This window comes from Trichechus manatus, unplaced genomic scaffold (assembly GCF_000243295.1).
Source record: "Trichechus manatus latirostris isolate Lorelei unplaced genomic scaffold, TriManLat1.0 scaffold00071, whole genome shotgun sequence".
Classification (NCBI taxonomy): Eukaryota; Metazoa; Chordata; class Mammalia; order Sirenia; family Trichechidae; genus Trichechus; species Trichechus manatus.
Genome location: NW_004444007.1, coordinates 11,355,878 through 11,376,396, shown reverse-complemented (window position 1 = coordinate 11,376,396; position 20,519 = coordinate 11,355,878). Strand labels below are relative to the sequence as shown.

The 20,519-nt window shown below is 37.0% G+C and overlaps 1 protein-coding gene across 2 annotated transcripts in view; it reads left to right on the top strand.

Annotated features, from left to right (window-relative positions):
* COL25A1 (collagen type XXV alpha 1 chain) overlaps nucleotides 1-20,519 on the top strand; it is a 527,832-nt gene that overhangs the window by 306,802 nt on the left and 200,511 nt on the right. For both annotated transcript variants that reach the window (XM_004380232.2, XM_004380233.1), the window contains one exon: nucleotides 14,562-14,579. In XM_004380232.2, the coding sequence (XP_004380289.1) occupies nucleotides 14,562-14,579 (18 nt within the window). The remainder of the gene's footprint in view (nucleotides 1-14,561; nucleotides 14,580-20,519) is intronic.

The window sequence follows — 20,519 nt, the reverse complement described above, 5'->3', positions numbered from 1 at the left end:
GAATCCACCAGCCGCTCCTTGGAAACCCTATGGGGCAGTTCTACTCTGTCCTGTCAGGTCACTATGAGTTGGAAATGACTTGATCACAATTAGTTTGGGTTTTTTTTTGTTTTATAGAAACAGAAGGCATATTAGTGGTTGCCAGAGAATGAGAAGTGACTGCTAAAAAGATTATGAGCCTTTTTTTTTAGGATGATGAAAATGTTCTGGAATTAAATCATGGTCGTGATTGTACAACTTTGTGGATATACTAAAAACCACTGAATTGTATACTTTAAAAGGGTCGATATTACGGTATGTGAATTATATCTCAATAATTTTTTGAATTGAACACAGGACACCTTCCATGCCATTCAAACTGCTGAAGAACTTTATGTGCCTTTCCATAAAATTCATCCCTATCATAGACCTAAAGACGGCATTAAAATAAGGTTTCTGCACACCCCTGCTCAAGGTGTATTTTGTCACAAATAAATTTTCTATTTGATTTTTTTTTCAATGAGTTCCTTGTTCCACTATTTCTTATTCTCAATGCCAAATTTAAATAAAAAAGAACCTAAAACCAGTGGAGATCACAATTTTTTAAAGCAATGTCAATATCTAAAGATTATAGGTAAATTCAGAGTATTTTAAGTAGGAAATTATGTACAGTGAAACCTGTGAGAGCTGGAACTCGATGGAACTTCCTTGATTTTCTGGGTCTCGCAAGTTTTCTGTCTTTGTCTTGGTGCAGTCTTACCACTTTTCTGTTGCTGTCTATTAGAGGAAAATATTTGAGTTTTTCTTCTCTGACGGGTTTCCACCTTACACAGGTTCTGGCTTTCTCAGCTTTTATTGTGTTATGCATAATTATTCTGTACTTCCAGTGATTTTGGAGTCCTTAATGAATATAATTACCTTTATTGAATTCCTTAATGAATAATAAATTACCTTTATTATTTTATAATATGTATTACTGAGATTATATATCTGCAGTTAAGCCTAAACAGAAACATAAAACAACTGAAACAACTTAAAAATATGTTAAAAATATCTGTTATAGATGTATTGGTAAGAACTATAATAATGGGTTAAAACATCAGATATTCCACTAACTGATAAAAGCAATGATACAGTTGAACTCATTTAATATACCCTAGTGAATTTATCACAAAAATAATGCAGAAAGAATAAAATGTATATCTGACAAGGAAGTGAAAGTTGATGTGTCATCATCTTCCTCTCCTCCAATACTCCTGCCATCAACCTGAACATCTTCAGTAACTTAGCATCGAAGTTCCTTAACTTTCTTGACAACAACCTTCATCAACGCCACACTTTAGCAACTCATTCCCATAGCTTCATCCTGGTTTTTGTCGTCCTTTTAAAATGTTCCATCTTTGACATTTTCAGTTCTAATAGACCTATCTTCTACCATCACTTCCTGGCCTTGCTAGTCCTTGACCTCCTTTCTCGCCTTCCAGGACATCTGTTCTTTGACCTCCGGTGCTTCAACACCTCCCCTTTGTCCAGTCCATCCTCCATTACACTCAATCTCTGTCTGGTTGCAGCTGTGGACCACTTCTTTCTTACTTATCCCAGACACCATAGTATATAATCTTAGGAAATCAGTGTCTATCCTTTTGACATCCTCAGTGTTTTATCTTTCCACACATCTACTCCAAAAATCCACAGTTTTGGATTGCTCCAATGATCTGATTTCTCCTCTACCCACAGCCTGCTGGACTCTGTTGAAAAAATACAACACAATTATTTTCTGATACTGTTTTTTTTGCTTACAGATTTATGGTGTCCAAACTGAGATGGCCTTTCAGTGTTCATAGACAATACTTCTACCTAGTCATCAGTTTCTTCCATCCTGCACAATGGTTATCCTAGCTTTTACCAATTTCCTCAGCCCCATACCTGTTCTTATTCTGGACTTCATTATCAGTGAGAGAAACACCTCCATAAATCTCAATTTCAGTTATTCTGTTCTCTGATCAATGCCTCCTCTCTTTCAAGCTCAATCCCGCTGTCTAGTCCTTTGACTCCAACAATTCCTTGGCCATACTAGGATCTCCAGTCCACTGACCCTACCACATTTTCACTAGCTAACAGCCCCCCCATTCTTAACTGCTTAGATGTCGTGGTCTAGCATTATGATCATGCTCTTGCATGAACCTGTAACTTTTTTTTTCCCCCTCTAGGTTCTCCCTCTCTCCCTCTGTCCTGACCTAGGAAAACTCCAACCTTGGTTAAATCTAACTCACCCTCTACCTTGCACCTACACCAAATTCCTGAATGTGCGTGGAGAAAAACACACAACCCCGCTAACTGCTCTAACTTTAAATTTACAACCACTAATTTCAAGACAGTCCTTAGTACTGCCCAGCAATCTATTCCATGTCCCTAATCTAGGCACTCTCTTACTGTCTTAGAGAGCTATTTCATACCTCTTCTTACTCCCGAAGCCCCCAACATCTTCCCCCTACTCATTTTCATTGTTTCTTTTTTTTGAGAAAATAGAAGGAATTAGAATATAACTTCTGTACACTTCCACCACCAAGTTTACTAACTTACTCAGCTCTGTACCCTCCATTACTTCTGTTACAAGGAATGAACTGTCCCTTCACCTGTGCAATTGATCCCATGCTCTCTTGTTCAAGGTCATTGCTCTTGCAATTGCCTCCCTCCTATAGCATTATTTTTTCCTTCCTATTGCATGATTCCATTAGCATACAATTATAACTTCCATCTTAAAAAAAAAATTCTAAACTTCTTAATTCCATATCTTTCCCCAGGCACTGTCCCACTTTTTTGTTCCTGCCCTCTTTATAGCAAAACTCCTAGAAAGAGTTGTCCATACTCATCAAATACTGCTTTGCCATTCTTTCTTGATCCTAGTAAGACTTTCATCTCTACCATTCTACTGGAAACATTCTTATTAAGATCACTAGCTACTTCTGCCATGACAAATTCAGTGATGAGGCATCAGTCCATATCTTACTGGACCACATTCAACACATTGGTCACTCCCTCTTTCTTGAAACACTTGCCTTACTGTTACCTTGTTCGACATTCCTTTCTCAAGGTGCTTAATAAATATAATGTGTAAATTACTTCACTGGCCGTTCAATCTCAGCATCCCTTGTTTGTTCTTTGTCATGATCTCTGAATGTTGGAATGCCCAAGGGCTCAGTCTTTAGATCTTTGTTCTTCATTTTCATTCACTCACTAAAGGATTTCATATAATCTCATGTCTTTAAATATTAAAAAAACAAACCTATTGCCTTCGAATCAATTATGACTCATAGCGACCCTTTATTATCTAAAGGTCAAAGACTCCAAAATTTATGTCTCCAGCCCAGACATCCCCTCTGAACTCTGAACTTGTATATCTGTCTACTCAACATCTTCACTTGGGTATCTAACAGACATCTCAAACTTAGCATGTCTAAAACTGTATTCCATCTCTACTCTCCATATCTGCTTCTCTTAAACAGTCTTCCCCACATCACTAAATGATATCCATTCCTTTAATTGCTGCAGTCAAACCTGGGAGTCATACTTACTCCTCTTTTTTTCCTTTCACATCCCACATTTAATCAGAAAACCTTGCATCACTTCCTTCAAAATAGATCTGAAAACTGACCACTTTTCCCTTCCTTCATTGCTACTATCCTGGCCTGTCCCATCATTTACCTTTCGTGTGGTTTATTACAAAGCCCTCCTAACTTCTCTCCATACCCTTGCCCTTCTACTGCCTTTTTCCCTCACAATAAACATGATTGTTTTCAAATATAATTCAGATTATGTTAATTAATTAAATAAAATTCATATTATGTTAATTAAATATAATTCAGATTATGTCACTTCTCTGTGTAAAACTTCCCAGTGGCTTTCCCTCTCATCCAGATTAAAAGCCAAGTTCTTGCCGTGACTTACAAAGTCCTACAAGACCTGCTTCCTCTACCTCCTTACTCTGGGATCTCCTTGCCCCTTACTCCTTTTCCTTTCTTTGCAGTCCAGACATATTATTACTTGAATACTCTAAGCATAGCTCCACTTTGAAAGACATTTACTCTTACTGTTCCTTTTTCCTCTTTCTCTCTATTCAGAGTCCTTCTGTGACCATTCTATAAAGTAGCATCCTCTCAATCCTGATGCTCTCCAGCCTCTTTATCCTCATATGTTTTTCTTCTAAGCCGTTATTACCACCTGTCACATTATTTATAACGTTGTTTTAAAGTCTGTCTCCCCCAGTAATAGTGATAGCAAAGACTTTGTGTTATTTACTATACGTATTATATTTCTAATACCTTAAAGAATGCCTGGTATCTTGTAGGTGCTGAATAAATGAATAAATGAATGATCAACCTTATTCTTCCCACACCCACTCTGCTAGCAGTAGATCTCTACTGTAGAGTCTGTTGCAATTTAAAGCATGAAATACTCCCACTTTCTGCTTCTTACACCCAAGATTTTCTCTTGGTGCTCACCTTCTTTCTCTTCTTCTTAGACAAAATAGTATGCCTTCTACTCATGCCTATTCTCAGACTCTACTTCATCTTGTGTTCTCACATACTGATTTTGTTCAACAAGCCATTGCTATTTCTTTTCTCTTACCCAACTATTTTCTGTCAGTTTATAAATATTTTCAAATCAATCTCACATTAACATTATCACTCAAACAAACAAAAAAACTTTTCCCGAGCCCTATATCCCTTACTAACTCCTATCCCATTTCTTATCTTTCCTTCACTCATAGTTACTGGAAAGAATAGTCTACTCAGGACGGCAAATACTTGGTACATGTGACTATGTTTTCCACTTTCTGTCTTCTGAAGACATTGCTGAATCCCAGTGCCCTTTCCCAAAATCTATAACCCACCCTCAGGACCTTTATAACACAGTATTCCGGGAAGCTGTTAACAATCAATCTGAATTGGCATTTGAGGTGAAAATTACTTGCCATCTTCAGTCTTGCCTTAATTTCCTCACCTCACTGCTCGATTAATTACAATAAACTTGACTTCTACTGGTTAAGTGTAGTGAACCTTATTAGCAATCCTCATTATATTTATTTATTTATGCATTATCTGTTTTATTAATTACTGTCTAACATCTCTCAACAGTAATTGTTCCTTCATTTTTTGACTATATACTGTTTGCCTCTTCATATGAGAATGACTTTTTTTATTGTTGTAAAATACAGATAGCACCGCATCCGCCAATTCAACATTTTTCACATGTACACAGTTCAGTGAGATCAGTTACATCTGTCATATTTTGCAACCATCACCAGTGCCCTTTGCCAAATTTTCCATTTCCGTAAACGAAAACTCATTCCTTCCTAAATAGTAATTTCCCCTACTCCCCCCCGTAACCACTATTGAACTCTGATATCTGTATAGTTACCTGTTCTGTGTACTTCATATTCGTGAGATGATACAATATTTGTCCTTTTGTAATCGACTTATTTTACTCAGCATAATGTGTTAATCAACTTTTTTTTAAATACTCCCCATTTTTGACTTCTGTAATTCTTTTTGTTTCTGTTTGTTTTGTTTTATATTAGACTTTTCCTCCTTAGTTTCCTTTGTGAGACACTCTTTCTTCCTGCCCCTGAAATATTTATATTTCTCTGCCTGAGGTGAATGATTTCCTAGAGAGTCCATGGATGGACTTAAGGGGATTATTTTTTGTGTGCAAAGTTTTGAGGGCTTCATGTGTGGGTATTTCTAATTAGAGCAATGATAGCTTTTGTCCGTTTCTCAAGAGGGTTAAGAGTCATTGCTCTGATCTCCCCCTGGGCAATCTCATCCAAACCTGTGGCTTTAGCCACCAGCACAATGCAAGTGAGAACACCAAAGAGTTAAGTTAGACGACCCCATATTCTCATTCCAGCTTCTTGTTTTAGAAGCCGTGTAACTTGGGCACATTAAATGACCACGCTGAAATGTGTTTTGTTCAACTACAAAATAGTGGAAATGGCCCTTTATCTGCAGGGTTATTATGAGGAAGAGAGATGTCATTTGTAAAGTGCTCGGTGTCTGGTAGTAGTCAGTAAGTGGTAGCTATTATGATGTAGCCCCAAACATCTGAGTCCCTAAAGCACATAAGCTTGTCCGCTTGCAGAGCCTCTCATCTGTAATTTTAAAGTAGGTTTTCATTTTTAGAGTTCTGCCTCACTGGAGTAACAAGCATTATGTGACTCATGCATTATGAATTATTTGATTCTCCAAGTGTTAGAAATCCACTAGTATGCATTTATTTACACAGAACATCTAGGATAGCTTCAGAGAGCACTAAGTTCATCTTTTGCGCAATATTTAGAAAATTGGGATTGAGCACATATGTAAATTTAATAGACTGAGAGATGTTTATAAATTGGCTTCCAGTATTCATCTGGAGCAATCAAAATGGCACAAATTTTAGAGTTACTTAAAAAAATGGCAGAAAAGAAATTATCCAATATATGTAATATAATAGAAATTGTTAGGGCAGTAAATATTGCCTTTGCATTCCTTAAAAGACGTGTTTTTAAAGTTATGGAAGCTAAGCAGGTGTCTGTCCTCACATGTATTCCATATGTTTGTGGTATTCTATTAAAAATGTGTCTGTAAAATTGATTGCTGATTTACACCTTGGTAGACAATCTTGATTCTATGCCAGTTGGTATAAAGGCTTGGATAAGTTTTATGTTTTAGAAGTTTGATACACATTTATAGGCAAAAGCATAAGTTCTTTAAATGAATCCATATTCTTTAAATTATTCCACTGCTAAATTCCAACCCAAATATTTTGTTTTTACAAAACAGCTAAGATTCTAGCAAACTCTGTGCCCAGCAGGGATCCCCAGTCTGTATGGAGTGTATTGTTAGTGTTTGGATAATCCCCCGTTCCTTGCTCTATTCCTAGCCTACTCCTAAAAGTCTTGTGAGGCATACACAGGAAGTAAATTTAAAGCCTTACTTTTGAATTTGGAGAATATGTTTTAAGAACTTTACAGCATTCCTTCAAGTAATTAAAAACATCCTGAGTTGGGAGAGAGTTGAAAGCTAGAATTCAAAATCACTGACCTAGATCTTTGAGTGAATGAATCTAGTATGGTAGAAATTTAATAAATTAGTTAAGGTTCCGTTTAGAAGTTTTTTGCATATAATTAGGTATCATGTGATAATACATTTTTGTAATTAAGACATGGGACTAGTAAAATATTGAGAAATATGGAAAACTATAAAGATAGATATCATTACCCATGATCCTACCATCCAGAGATAATGTTATTACTGTTTTCTTTCTTTCCTTTTTTTCTTTCTCTTTTTATATTGATACATAAATAGGGTTTACAGATATCTGCCAGAATAAATACATACATATCAAACATAAAATTATATGCTAGAAAATGTATAATCTGTGTTTTATATTCTGTGATCTAAATATAATATATAAATGTATATAAAACTTATAACTGGGATAACACTATTTTTAGTGTTTGTCATAAGGAATAATGAAGGACACAGCCAAATATTTATATAGAAATACGTGAGCATTATTTGTAATAGCAAAATCTGAATCAACCTCAATGGAGTATTAGGCATTCAATAAATTTTAATGATGTAAATTAATGTATAAATAAGAGTTTTTATCTTTCTTGTGTTCCATATGTGAAAATTTTAATGACAAAAATTCACAAAAAAAGACTTTTTAAAGTCCACATATGAACAATTAATCATAAGGGATCAAAGATAAATATAGGATTGCTTTAGAAAATATAATAAAGATTTTTAATTAATGTGGGAAAGATTCATTAACCTGTTTAAATATAAGAGAAGATATTTAAGTACAGTTACATTAATATTTATTTATGCAAGGCAAATATCATGGAAGAAATCTTCCAAATTTTTAATCAAGTTATATTTTCTTCACATTTAACCCACCAAAACCATCTCCACGCTTGCTCTCACATGTCCGTTCTGTCTGTCTCTCTCTCTCTCTTTCTCTCCCTCTCTGTCTTTCTCTCTCTCTACCTTTAAAAAAGAAATATCCATCAGGTTATGACTATAACTATTTATTTTTCTGGAATGTAGAATATGACTTTTCCTTCCACTGAGGATTAAATATTTTTCAAAAGAAAATCTTAAATTGAAAGATTCTTATCTAAGTAATATGTGACTGCAGCTAAGGTAAGAATTATTAATATCTATCCTGTAGGGTAACACAACAGGTAGTATAAATTATGAATAATGTTTTTTTCAGCCAAGTGTGTAAGAGTCCTTGGAAGCGTGAGCAGTTTACAGACGTTAGAGATTATTTATAGGATCCAGCAAAGCCATTTTTTAATTAATACAGATAAGCCATAATCCTTTATTTCTTCAATTGCATTTCTCTCTAGTATATCATTTGTATGTTAATTTGTTTTTAAAATTAGGAGACACTTCCTATCTAAATTTGAATTGGTTGAATGAATTGTTGGTATTGGATGTACAGCCTACTTTAAATCATCATGCTGTATTTGTATAGCATTTTATAATTTACAAAGTTATTTTACATAACATTCCCATATTAATTAGATACAGAAGCTTAATCAAACTAGGGAGTGATTTTTCTCAAAGATAGGACTCTTCATGCTTTTCGTTCTGTGGCACGTGTGTATTGATAGTTACCTGTGTCTTCCTCTGAAGTCTCTGCAGTTTTTACTTGCTTTTGTTCCATTTTTATTATCTCAAGATTCCACTGAAAGGGAGACTTCCTTTTGGACATTGATAAGTTTATTCTGCAGTTAACAGAATCTAAGAACACCCCTTTTTAGAGTATTAAATTGAGCACCTGTATTTTGAAAACATAGCTCTGTATCGTAAGCGTAGTAATCTTTATAGTGGTTCTTTAGAAATATCATTGTAATTTGACTTTGGGCCAGTCAGAATAGTCTCACTTTTCTGTAATTCAGCAATTGTTGTTGAAGCACTTCCTAGCTTGGATGCTGGGATAGATACTGAAGATTAAAATGTGGACAAATGCACAGGATAGTGACAGCGGGCAAGATTCCTGCTTCCTGGTGCTGTAAATGTAGAGAGTAGCTGTTCCACTTGTTGGCACAGATTCTAGGTTAAACTGTTACTCTGGAAAGATTAAGGGGTCCCGCTGAGATGATATAATCAGGAGCCGGGAGATGGTTCTATGGCCCTGGTGGCACAGTTCTTAAGAGCTTGGCTGCTTAATCAAAAGGCCAGCAGTTTGAATCCACCAGCTGCTCCTTGGAAACCCTATGGGGCAGTTCTCATCTGTCCTATAGAGTTGCTATGAGTTGGAATCGACTTGACAGCAACAGGATATTGGTCTTCAAGACCTCCTGCCACCAGGAGTCCTGTTGCCACTCAGAATTCCTTTGATGTGGTTTTTAGGCATTATTCTGGCTGCCTACCGTAGGTACTGTTTTCACCTGAAAAGAAAAATAAATTTGACTTGACAATTTTCAAGGGACAGTGCAGTTATCGTAGTCATCTTTAAATGATCGTTTTAAATGATGGATGGATGGGTGGGTGGGTGGATGGATGGATGGATGGAGTCAAGTTGATCCTGACTCATGGTGACCGTATATAGAACAGAATGAAATGTTGTCCAGCTTTGCATCATCCTCAAGATTGTCACCACGTTCAAGTCCATCATTGTGCCTATTGTCCTAATCCATCTCACCAAGGGTCTCCCTCGTGCTTACTGGCCCTCCACTTCACCAGACGTGATGTCCTACTCCAGTAATGTATCCAAAGCAAGCGAGTGGGACAGTGTTCTGTTGTGATTCATAAGGTTTTATATAATAAGGGTTCCAAAATGCAAAACATAAAAATTATTATTTTGAAGTATTTTCTTTCAATTCAAGAGAATGAAATAAATGTGAACCTAAGTGTACTAAAGTGAAAGTGTAGTCAAGCTTGAGGTTCTTCGTAATGAACTTCTGAGTCGTTGAGGCAATTTCTTTCTAATTTCCTTGAAGTAGAGGCAGTACCTTATAGAGTTGCATGAATGATACTAGTATTCTCCAGATTTTTGTAAATTAAAGAGTTTTTATTTAAAATTTATCACAGTAAAGATATATGTGTCTGTCATCATAATTAAAATTTCAAAGTAAGACTGCACTTTAAAACTACAAATTTTGCATTCCTATCTGTGTGTGTGTTAATAGGAAAAAAAAAACCCTACAGTATTTGTTTAATCTGAAAAGAAATGATACAGATTTCCCATCCATAAAAAAGTATCATGTAGTTAAACTAATTGCCTCAGTCAGAAATCTATATGACTTTGTCGATATGGAGTGGAGTGTTAGGACTTTGTGGAAACCATAGTTGTGATAACAGCTTAACAAAGAGTGGTTAATATGGTGCTTTAATTGCCTAAAGAAACAGTACGTACTCTGGTGATACGCTATATCATTTATCATGTTCCATCGCAGTTTACTTGCCTCACAAAACTTTTAACTGATTCTTTTCCACCATACTGTTCTGATTACTGCTTTTAAGTCAGCTCCTCCTGCTGTTTCTTTTTCTTCACACTGGTGCCTAAGCTGTCTTCAGGGTATTGCATTTAGCTGTTGACATACTGTAAATTGGAGCCCCAGCGGCGCAGTGGTTAATAGCTTGGCTACTAAACGAAAGGTCGGCAGTTGGAATCCACCAGCTGCTCCGTGGAAACCCTGTGGGGCAGTTCTGCTGTCTTGTAGGGTCTCTATGAGTCAGAATTGACTCAATGGCAAGGGGTTTGGGGCTTTTTTTGTATACAGTAAGTCACAGTACTGTCCACCTTTGTATATGGATTCTGAGCGACAGTATTTCTGTGATTTAACTGTTTCCTTTGGCATGGCTCTTGGTTATAGTAGGTTTAGTTTTTTATTTATAGAAATATTTTAGTAATTTGGTTGGGGAAAAAAAGGACTTTTCAGGAATTTCATTTTAAAAAATCAACATAAGTTGTGTGTTTTGTGTGCTTTAATTATAATTTACAACTACACATTAGGGGTTTATTTTAGAAAACAACAAAAAGAGTTAACTTTCACAGTTAATAATGTTCACTGCCTATAAATCAGAATAGACTAGAAGAATACCCACCAATGAATGAAAAAACATGTATTTCACAATGAACTACTCAGACCCAACTTAAGGAAATTCTGAGATATTTCTTTTGTTAATTCATTTGGAACTAAGTCCTTGTGTACTGGTGCCCTCATCCATGAGAGGGATTCTGGGATACTCTCCACTCTTAGTCTGTAGACTGCCCTCCTTCCACACTACGTGCTCCCACTTAGCAGCCGATACTGCCGCACAGCAGAAGCCCTTATCACTTCCCTAATTTGGCCAGATGGCTTAATTATGATGGCTACAAGATGCCGGCTGCCGGAGTCTGTTTTCTTACAGGTGTTTTTGGTGGCTTCTCGTGAATAGTTTCTTATATCATATTGAGTGAGAGAACTTGGTGTGGGGAGTCTTAATATCTTGTGTAAGGTTTGAAAGGCTTGTATTGTGTAATCTGTTTTAGGGCAGAGCGACCACGTTTGTAATGTTGTATACATCATTCCTCAGGAATGCCTTTGTACCAACACCCTTCCATCCTTATTTCCCGTTTCCCCACCCTACACACACATGCACACACATACATACACACGTACGCACATCATATACACCTGAAATTAATATCAGACACCTATTAGAGTAATCTGAGTTCCCTGTATATTTAAATATCCCATGTATATTTCTGGTACCTACGTAAATGTCAACTTTTTAATTTCACTGTCATTTACTATTTATTCTTACTGTCATTAACATAGTATCTATAATGAGGTGTACATCTGTATATAATAACTTATAAATGTTTGTACCGATTTTCTTTAAATCATTTGTTCAGTGGAATGGCAGAAATACCTCCTTTCAGTGTTGTCCAGGAAAAGTGTAACATTGTGGAACAACTATCCCATTGCTGTCAAGTCGATTCCGACACATAGCGACCCTATAGGACAGAGTAGAACTGCCCCATAGGCTTTCCAAGGCTGTAATCTTTACAGAAGCAGTCTGCCACATCTTTCTCTCACACAGCTGCTGGTGGGTTCTAACCACCGACCTTTTGGTTAGCAGCCGAGTGCCTAACCACTGCACCACCAGGGCTTCTTAGCACAACCATAAACCAAAACAACCCATTGCCGTCAATTCGATTCCGACTCTTTCTGATTCCCTATAGGACAGAGTGGAACTGCCCCATTGAGTTTCCAAGGAGTGGCTGGTGGATTTGAACTGCCGACCTTTTGGTTAGCAGCCAAGCTCTTAACCAGTATGCCACCAGGGCTCCAGAACAACCACAGGAATCAGAAAATCTCAGAAACTATGCTAAATATATTCTTTTGAGAAAGTCTTTTGGATTTTAGAGAATCCTACATTTTAATTTTCACATCATACAAGCAAGAGGTGTAATGTATTCTGAGGCTCTATAAAGGTTGCACTTCACATCTTTGAGTTTGCATTAGCTCTAGACATCGAGAGAGAGTAAGAGAGCAAGAGACTGAATGCACATGTTGATTGCGTCCAGTACATGGATCTGCAAAATCCTTCGTTTACATGCAGACTGAGAGCCCTGCCTTTTTTTAGGTCCTCCACATTTGGAACTGATTTGAGGGCTGGTGGTGCATAGGATCCCTGGGGGCACAATGGTTAAGCACTTGGCTGCTAACCGAAGGGTCAGTGATTCAAACCCACTGCTGCTCCACGGGAGAAAAGAACTGGTGATCCGCTCTTGTAGAGATTACACACTAGGAAACCCTATAGGACAATTCTGCTCTGTCACATGGGGTCACTGTGAGTCGGAATAGACTTGACGGAACCCAACAACCACACCCTCAAGAAGGTTTGCTGAACTGGTTTCTGTATGTGTATCAGTTAATAGGCTGAAGTGCCTGCTGATCCTAGTGATGCATTGGAAGCAGAGATGAACATTAGCAGCTCAGGAGTGGTGGGGAGGTTTACAGCATCTTCTCATTTGAAGAGTGCTGTTGCACCATTGTTGATCTGGATACATCTGCGTATAGCTGTTAGATTAAACTTCAAGAATGAAAGGCAAAATGACTTGGTGGAAAATGCATGAGCTTTAGAATCAGATTTGGGTTTAAATTCTGCCTTTTCTACCTTCAGGCAGACTGTGTGATCTTTCACTTATTTCTTTAATCCTCAGTTTCTCCATTTGTAAAAGGCAGGGCAGTTATAAGGGTAATGAAATAACATATCCAAAAGTACCTAGACTCGGTAAGGATTTAACGTGTTACTCTCTTTCTCCCTCTACACCACTGAAGAGTACAGGAGTGGAGTTTGTAATAGCCGCAGTAACTTGGTTTAGTCCCCTTTCCTGGTTTTACTTGATAAAAAATGACCCTATGTGACAGAGTAGAACTATCCCATAGGGTTTTCCTTGCTGTAGTCTTTATAGAAGCAGATCACGAGGTCTTTCTCTCATGGAGCCACTTTGTGGATTTGAACCGCCAACCTTTTGGTTAGCCATCGAGCACTTGTTCCACCAGGGCTTTTTTTCGATAAAAGCTAGTGAAACACATTTTTGGTCAAAGCTCTTGAAAATCGTCCGTTCTGTCCCCAGTGAGTTAGAGACCAAGTTCCTAGAGAAACTCCAAGCTTGGGGAGGGGTGAAGTGAGAGAGATTCCCTGAGGCTTCTCTGGGGGTTGTATTAGCTGTATGCTTTTCTGTATTATACCCACTGACATACAACTGATACATCACGACTCTACATTATTTACTTCTTTTTAAGATTCCCTAACTCAGTGGAAACTTGTTCTTTAGTCTCATCTGACACAAAATCCAACTGGAGATTTTAAAAAGGTGATGTGTAGTCAATACTTTTACTCACAGGTGATTTTTCTTTAACTAGAAGCATTTACAATTATGCTGCTTTGAAATTTTTTATCAGCTTAAACCACAAAAGTGACAAAATGAATTAGATTGGCCAGAGGTTATATAATTTATTGACTGTCTGAGGAGTTATGATGCACTTAATTGAGCCAAAGACCTCTCATATCCTTTTTAATGCCCTTGAGTTGAATTAAGTGGAGTAAAAGTTTTTTTTTTTTTAAATTAAAGTATTATTGAAGCAGTGAGAAATTCAAAGATTGTGAGTTTTGAAACTGAAATATCTCTGATTTTTTTTTCTTATCTTTGTATCATTAAATTTGCAGTTTATAGTCATGGTCTGTGCTAAAGGATTCTCCTTTTAAATAACCCATTCATTAAGTACTCGTTTTGCTTTCTCTTTCTCCGGTTAAATTCAGGAGCATGCCAAAACCCTTCAGTCATTTCAGAGTTACATATAATAGACCATAATAGCAGAATTTTAGGTAAATAGCATAGAGTAAAAGTAACGATGTGATGATTTTTTTTTTTAAACCACAAAATGAAGTTTGTCAGATAATTAAATATTATCATTGTTAGAAGTATTTTGTAAAGATTTTCACTGGTTTATGTTTTGGTAGTGAAAATATTTTCTAAAAAAACAATTTTCTAATTGTTTTTCTTTTTTTTTTCTTCAATTTTAGGGACAGCCTGGTCCTCAGGTAAGTGAGCTCTTTTCTACCAAATTAATTCCAACATAGGATTCCCCAGTGTGGAGGTTTTTCTGCAGTTCTCTTCAAAGGATATAAAAAAGCTATAAACTGGTAATCATGACACCACACAGTAGACCAAACATTTCCCTGGGGTAAAGCCTGGGGGCCTCTTCAGGGTTGTGCGAGCCGCATCAGCTGTTGGGCCAGATGGTAAGTTTAACAATCACATAAAGCAAAACTCTTAACTGATCTGAAACGTCGCCACAGAACTTTAATGTAAGATGGAATGACTTAATGAATGTCAGCATGAGATACTGATGAATCATGTACTAATGATGTTGTAAATCCATGCAAACTGATTATTTAGACTGTGATTCTGCTGGCTACTTTCAATTCATTATAGACAGGTATTGCATTCGTTCTACATTTTCCATATAAACCAACAGCTGAAGGTACGATTTATAATTAAATGTGAATGCTGTCAACAGAACATCATATGGAAGAAAAAGAGTAAATTTTAGGAGAGGGAGGAATGTGTATAAAGATGAAAGTACAGTATGAGAAGGGAGTTGTCAGAAATGAAGACCATTCTGACTCATAGCAACCCTATAGGACAGAGTAGAACTGCCCTGTAGGGTTTCCAAGGAGCGGCTGGTAGATTTGAACTGCTGACCTTTTGATTAGCAGCCAAATGCTTAATCACTGTGCCACCAGGGCCCCACAAATGAAGAGTCAGTGAAAAATAACAAACAGCAAACTCAATAGCAATACTAATTATAGTCTAGAGGAAGCTATAGGGAAGGAAATAAAAGTATTAGTTATTTACTTTTGATAATGAAATAGCTGCAAGTAACATAATTTTTCATTGGTCTTCCCTGACGTTTCTTTCTCCTTGATGTACCCTGTGCTATTTCTGTCCTAGATTGTTTTGTAAATTAAACATTTTTTAGGATGTCTTTGTCAGTCAATATTATGAATTAATTGTCTATTGTGTGCTAATTCTCAGACTAGACCAAGAGTGCATTTACAGTCTTTATGAGTTCTGTATATGAGGATGATTAATAAAGCAAGCAAACAAAAAAATAACAAAAAAACCCCACACAGTTAAGTAGAGCAGTCCTTGTCACTCTAAGCTCATGAGAAAAAATTTGACCTTTAGTTAATTTATATCGATATCTGAGAATACTCACTATTTGTGGTTTTCACTCTTGTATTCCAAGTTGGCTCAAAGTTATTATTGGGAAAGGGGAAACACCACAAGAGAAAATTTTATCTGTTCCCTAAATTTTAAACTGCTGTGTTATAAAGGGATGAAAACAAAGTAAAAGCCCTGGGAGGTATTATTATCCTAATAATATATGTATGAAAACAGAAAATTGGATCAGAGAAATGGCTCACCTGGGGTGACACTATAGAACAGGGGACAGAAGTCAAGTCTGTCTCAAAAACACTCATTCCCTGGTAGTACCCAGCTCTCTAGAGAAGGTGAGCCAGCAGATAATGAAGGAAGTCTGAGTGAGATTATAGTCTTTAACATATTTTAAGTTTTAATAGGATTTCTGTTTTAGCTTGGATCTCCCGTCCTCAGAAGAAGCCCTTGAGATAAGGATTTGGATATAAATAGTGTATTTGGGAGATGATCCCAGGAAGCTTGTGAGGGAGTGGGGAAATGACAGCGAAGGCAGGAAAACCAGAAGTGGATGCATTAGTGAACAGGTTATTGCCGTGGACAACTGGGGCTCAGTCATGCTGGGGAACCTGTGAGAGACTGTAGAACATGCCTCAGAATCATCTCACTGATGGGCAAGTCTGATGAGTTTATCCACTAACTTCCCTTCCTTTCATTTTTGAGAGTTGTACCTGGGTGTTAGCTCCCTGGCACTTTTGGTCTGCCCCAGGCAGAAGTCTAGCACGCAGCAGCAGCTAGACGAATGCAGGAAGCCACAGGGACCTAGGAGATCTGTATTCTAGCAATGTTTTCTTTGGGGGTGGGGGGCATGGTGAAGGTACTATGAGCAGGGCACCTACATCTGCTACAACATCCTAGTGCAAGTGTCCTAGAGACCAAATGAAGGTTAGAAAATTTGCATGTGGCTATAAAGACTTGGAAATTGCACACAAGACGTATTAGTTAATGGGATGCTAAAGACAGTAACTATGAAGGGAAGAGCACAAGATAATAAATCTTGGGTATACAGGCACAGTTAATGAGCAGAAGAAACATAATAAAGCAGCACACGAAGCCAAGAATGGAAGGAACCAGGAGCATTATGGGTCATTAGGGCTAAGATTCAAAAGTATTTCATGGCACTTCAGAATATCTTCACATCAAGTTTTATTTTTTACTATGGCTGTTCAGAAAAATAAAGTCTACCCAACTACCCATACTTGGAAAATTTTGGAAATTTGTAAGAAGGAAGGGACTGGCATATTCAAATGGTGACTTCCTCTTGTTTTCCTTCATTTTGGCTACCATTTTGCCTTTAGTGGACCCTCAGATCATGTGATCATTTCGTTCAAAATGTCTTCCTAATCATGGCAAAAGGAAAGCAATGAATTCAGGAAGGATAGGTGTGAGGGGAAATATGAAGCCAAGAAATACTTTCCTTGGCACAAAAATTAGTTTTGCTATGTCCACCGCCCCCCCCAAAAAATGTATGACCTACCTCTTATGACTACATTATTATCATATTTTTCCAAAGAAACTTCTATTTTAAAATTTTAAATTAAACCATTTTTAATGAATTTTTTCATCTAGTACTGGGTGATCATTAACATTGCTTTAAGAGTTTTACAAAGTATAGATGAATTTACAAATTCTGTTCATTTATATATTTCATTTTCCTCTGTACCTATTGTAATGTGTACAACTTCACATTCAACTTGTGTTAAAGCTGTCAAGGATTTCATTCTACTTAAATCAACGGTCAATATCCATGAAAGCAGAATTCAAGAAATCAAACCACAGATTACATTGGGAAAATCTGTTGCAAAGGACTTCTTCAAAGTTTTAAAAAGACAAGCTATCGCTTTCGTGACTAAGGTATGCCTGATCTTTTCCTCATATACATGTGAAAGCTGGACAATGAAAAAAGAAGACAGAAGAAGAATTGATGCATTTGAATTGTGGTGTTGGAGAAGAATGTACTGTGGACTGTGAGAAGAATGAACAAATCAGTCGTAGAAGAAATGCAACCAGAATGCTTCTTAGAAGTGAGGATGGCAAGATTTTGGCTCACTTAGATTGGACATGTTATCAGGAAAGACCAATCACTAGAAAAGGACATTATGTTTAGTAAAAGTGAAGCGTCAATGAAAATGAGGGAAACCCTCTATGAGATGGATTGACACAGTAGCCGCAACAGTGGACACAAACATACCAATGATCCTGAAGATGACTCAGGACTGGGTAACGTTTTGTCTGTTAAAGGTCCTCATGAGTCCGAGCAAACTTGATGGCAACTGACAACAGCTCATAGCAACAGCGTTGTAATCTGTTACTTCCCCAGCCCCTAACCTACTTATGAGAAATTTCTTTTGCAAAAAAAGGACTTTAAACAGACTTACAACTCCAAGAAAAAATTGTATCTATCTACAGTGTGAACACTTAGAAATGTCCTGTGTAGTAGATGTAATTATCAATATGTGCAGCAGTTATGGAATTTATACAATTATATCTACATTAACACCTTACCGTGAGTCCATTTTCCCTTGAATAAATTTATGTAAACCATACATTAAATCTCTTTTACACAGACCTGATGAGGTACATACAGTGCACAAATAAGCAATGTACATTTAAACAACAAATTAGATAATTTTTATGGATTTGTAAATGGTTGAAAGGGCTTTGATCTTATTTACTTAGTGTATTTATAATAATATTGACTTGTAATTTGGGGTATATCTTTTTCTTGTTTTTCTTTTCTTTATTTTCTCTTTATTATTTTGCTTAAAGCAGATATCTGGCTATTTCTTAAAATGATAGCTTTTTCAACTACCCCAATCTTCCAAGATTTCTGAGCTAAAATTCCTTCATAACTTGTTTTTGATATTTATCTAAGACTCGAACTAACTAATTTGCCTCTATTTCTTCCCTGCCAATCGTGTTTCTCCTCAGCCCTCTTTTGGTCTCCTTAGCACATAGCTGTGGGAGAGGGAACGGCATGAATGTCAAACTTTGTTTTTACCCTTCCCACCTCCTCAGGAGAGGGAGAGGAAGAAAGAGTTTGTCACCTAAACAAGCTTTCTCCAAGTTACCTTACCCAGTCCTCAAACCCCAAGTTTCCCACCTCCTCCCTGAATTATAGCCACTTCACCCAGGGGCTCTTGGCTAGCCCACCTACTCCACTCAAATTCTATCCACACTCCCTCAGCCTGGATGGCATTGGTGAGAGAGATTTTTCTAATTCCCAAATTTTCAACTCTTAGTGGATTTTCTATGTAAAGACTATTGCCAGTAATGTTTGGCTTCTAGTATACAGCAAGAATTATTTTTAGGCACATTAGGAATAACATAGGCTTTCATGGATTGGGCTGGGAAAATAAACCATATTTATATTAATATTCCTACGGGAAGGTACAGTTGGGGTTCCAAACAACTAACTTTCAAACAATCTTAAATTGTGTCTCTTTAATGTCAATTCAAAGATTTGGACAGAAATATAATTAGGAACTTTTGATTCACATGCAGGTAGTTATGTTAATGAGATTTCTCTTGCACAGGTTGAACAGTCTTACATCATCTTATTTACAGTATTAAACAGTATAAAGCTCTTCTTTGGAGAGTGAAAAACTTAGGTATTTCATGTTCTTTAGTAAGGGCTTCCAGATTAACAAGGTTTACTTTGCAGACTCATGGTAAAAAGGGAAAGTGTATAATATTCAGGGAGTTCTTCTAATCGTCTTCCTAAAACTGAAGACAGATTAGATGGATTTAGCTTTGATTGCTAAAACATTTTGAAGAAGACTGGAAAGCTTATGGCAGTAAGCTCTGTTACAGTGAGAGTACGAAATTGAAAAAGAAAATAGACTTTAGGGAGAAGAGATGAGTCTTTGCACTTACCTAAATGGGTGAGAAAATGGTTCTTAACAAGGAAAATGAGATGGTAAAAGGGAGTTAGAAGGAAGAAAAGACAATTCCAGCAGCTGTGGTTAAGATGGAAAAGAGGGCAGGGAAATGAACGGAGAGGACGTTGCTGTGATCCACTGAAAATCACATGCCTGGAGAGGAAAAGAATGGGGTAGAGGGAATAATGTCAGAAAGGCTTGGAAATAATGGATGTGTAAAAAGAGGAAAAATAACAAGTGACAACAGTGTAAGTAGGTTAGAAAGAAAGAAAGAAAATTAGAAAAAAAAAGACATGAGCATTAGTATTTCAAACAAAAGGTAATGAGAATTGTTGGGGTGGTGGGGTGAAATTAGTCCATTGAAATGAAAGTCATCTTAATATGTATTCATTAATTTCATATTAACATAATCCAATTCAGTCACTCAACAAGTATTTATTTAGCCTGTATTATGGACAAGGTGGAGCCCTGGAGGCATAGTGGTTAAGAGTTCAGCTGCTAACCGAAAGGTCAGCAATTTCAATTCACCACCTGCTCCTTGGAAACCCTATGGTCCTACAAGGTAGGACCAGGAAGTGTTTCATTCTGTTGTACATAGGGTCACTATGAGTCAGAACTGCCTCTATGGCACCTGACAACATGTATGAGGCAAGGAGCCCTGGTGACGCAGTGGTTAAAGTGCTTGGCTGCTAAATGAAAGGTCAGCAGTTCGAATCTACCAGCCGCTCTGCGGGAGAAAGATGGAGCAGTCTGCTTCCATAAAGATTTACAGCCTTGGAAACCCTACGGGGTAGTTCTGCTCTGTCCTATAGGGTTGCTATGAGTCAGAATTGACTCTACAGCAGTGATTTTGATTTGGCGGGTATGTACATGGCAGTT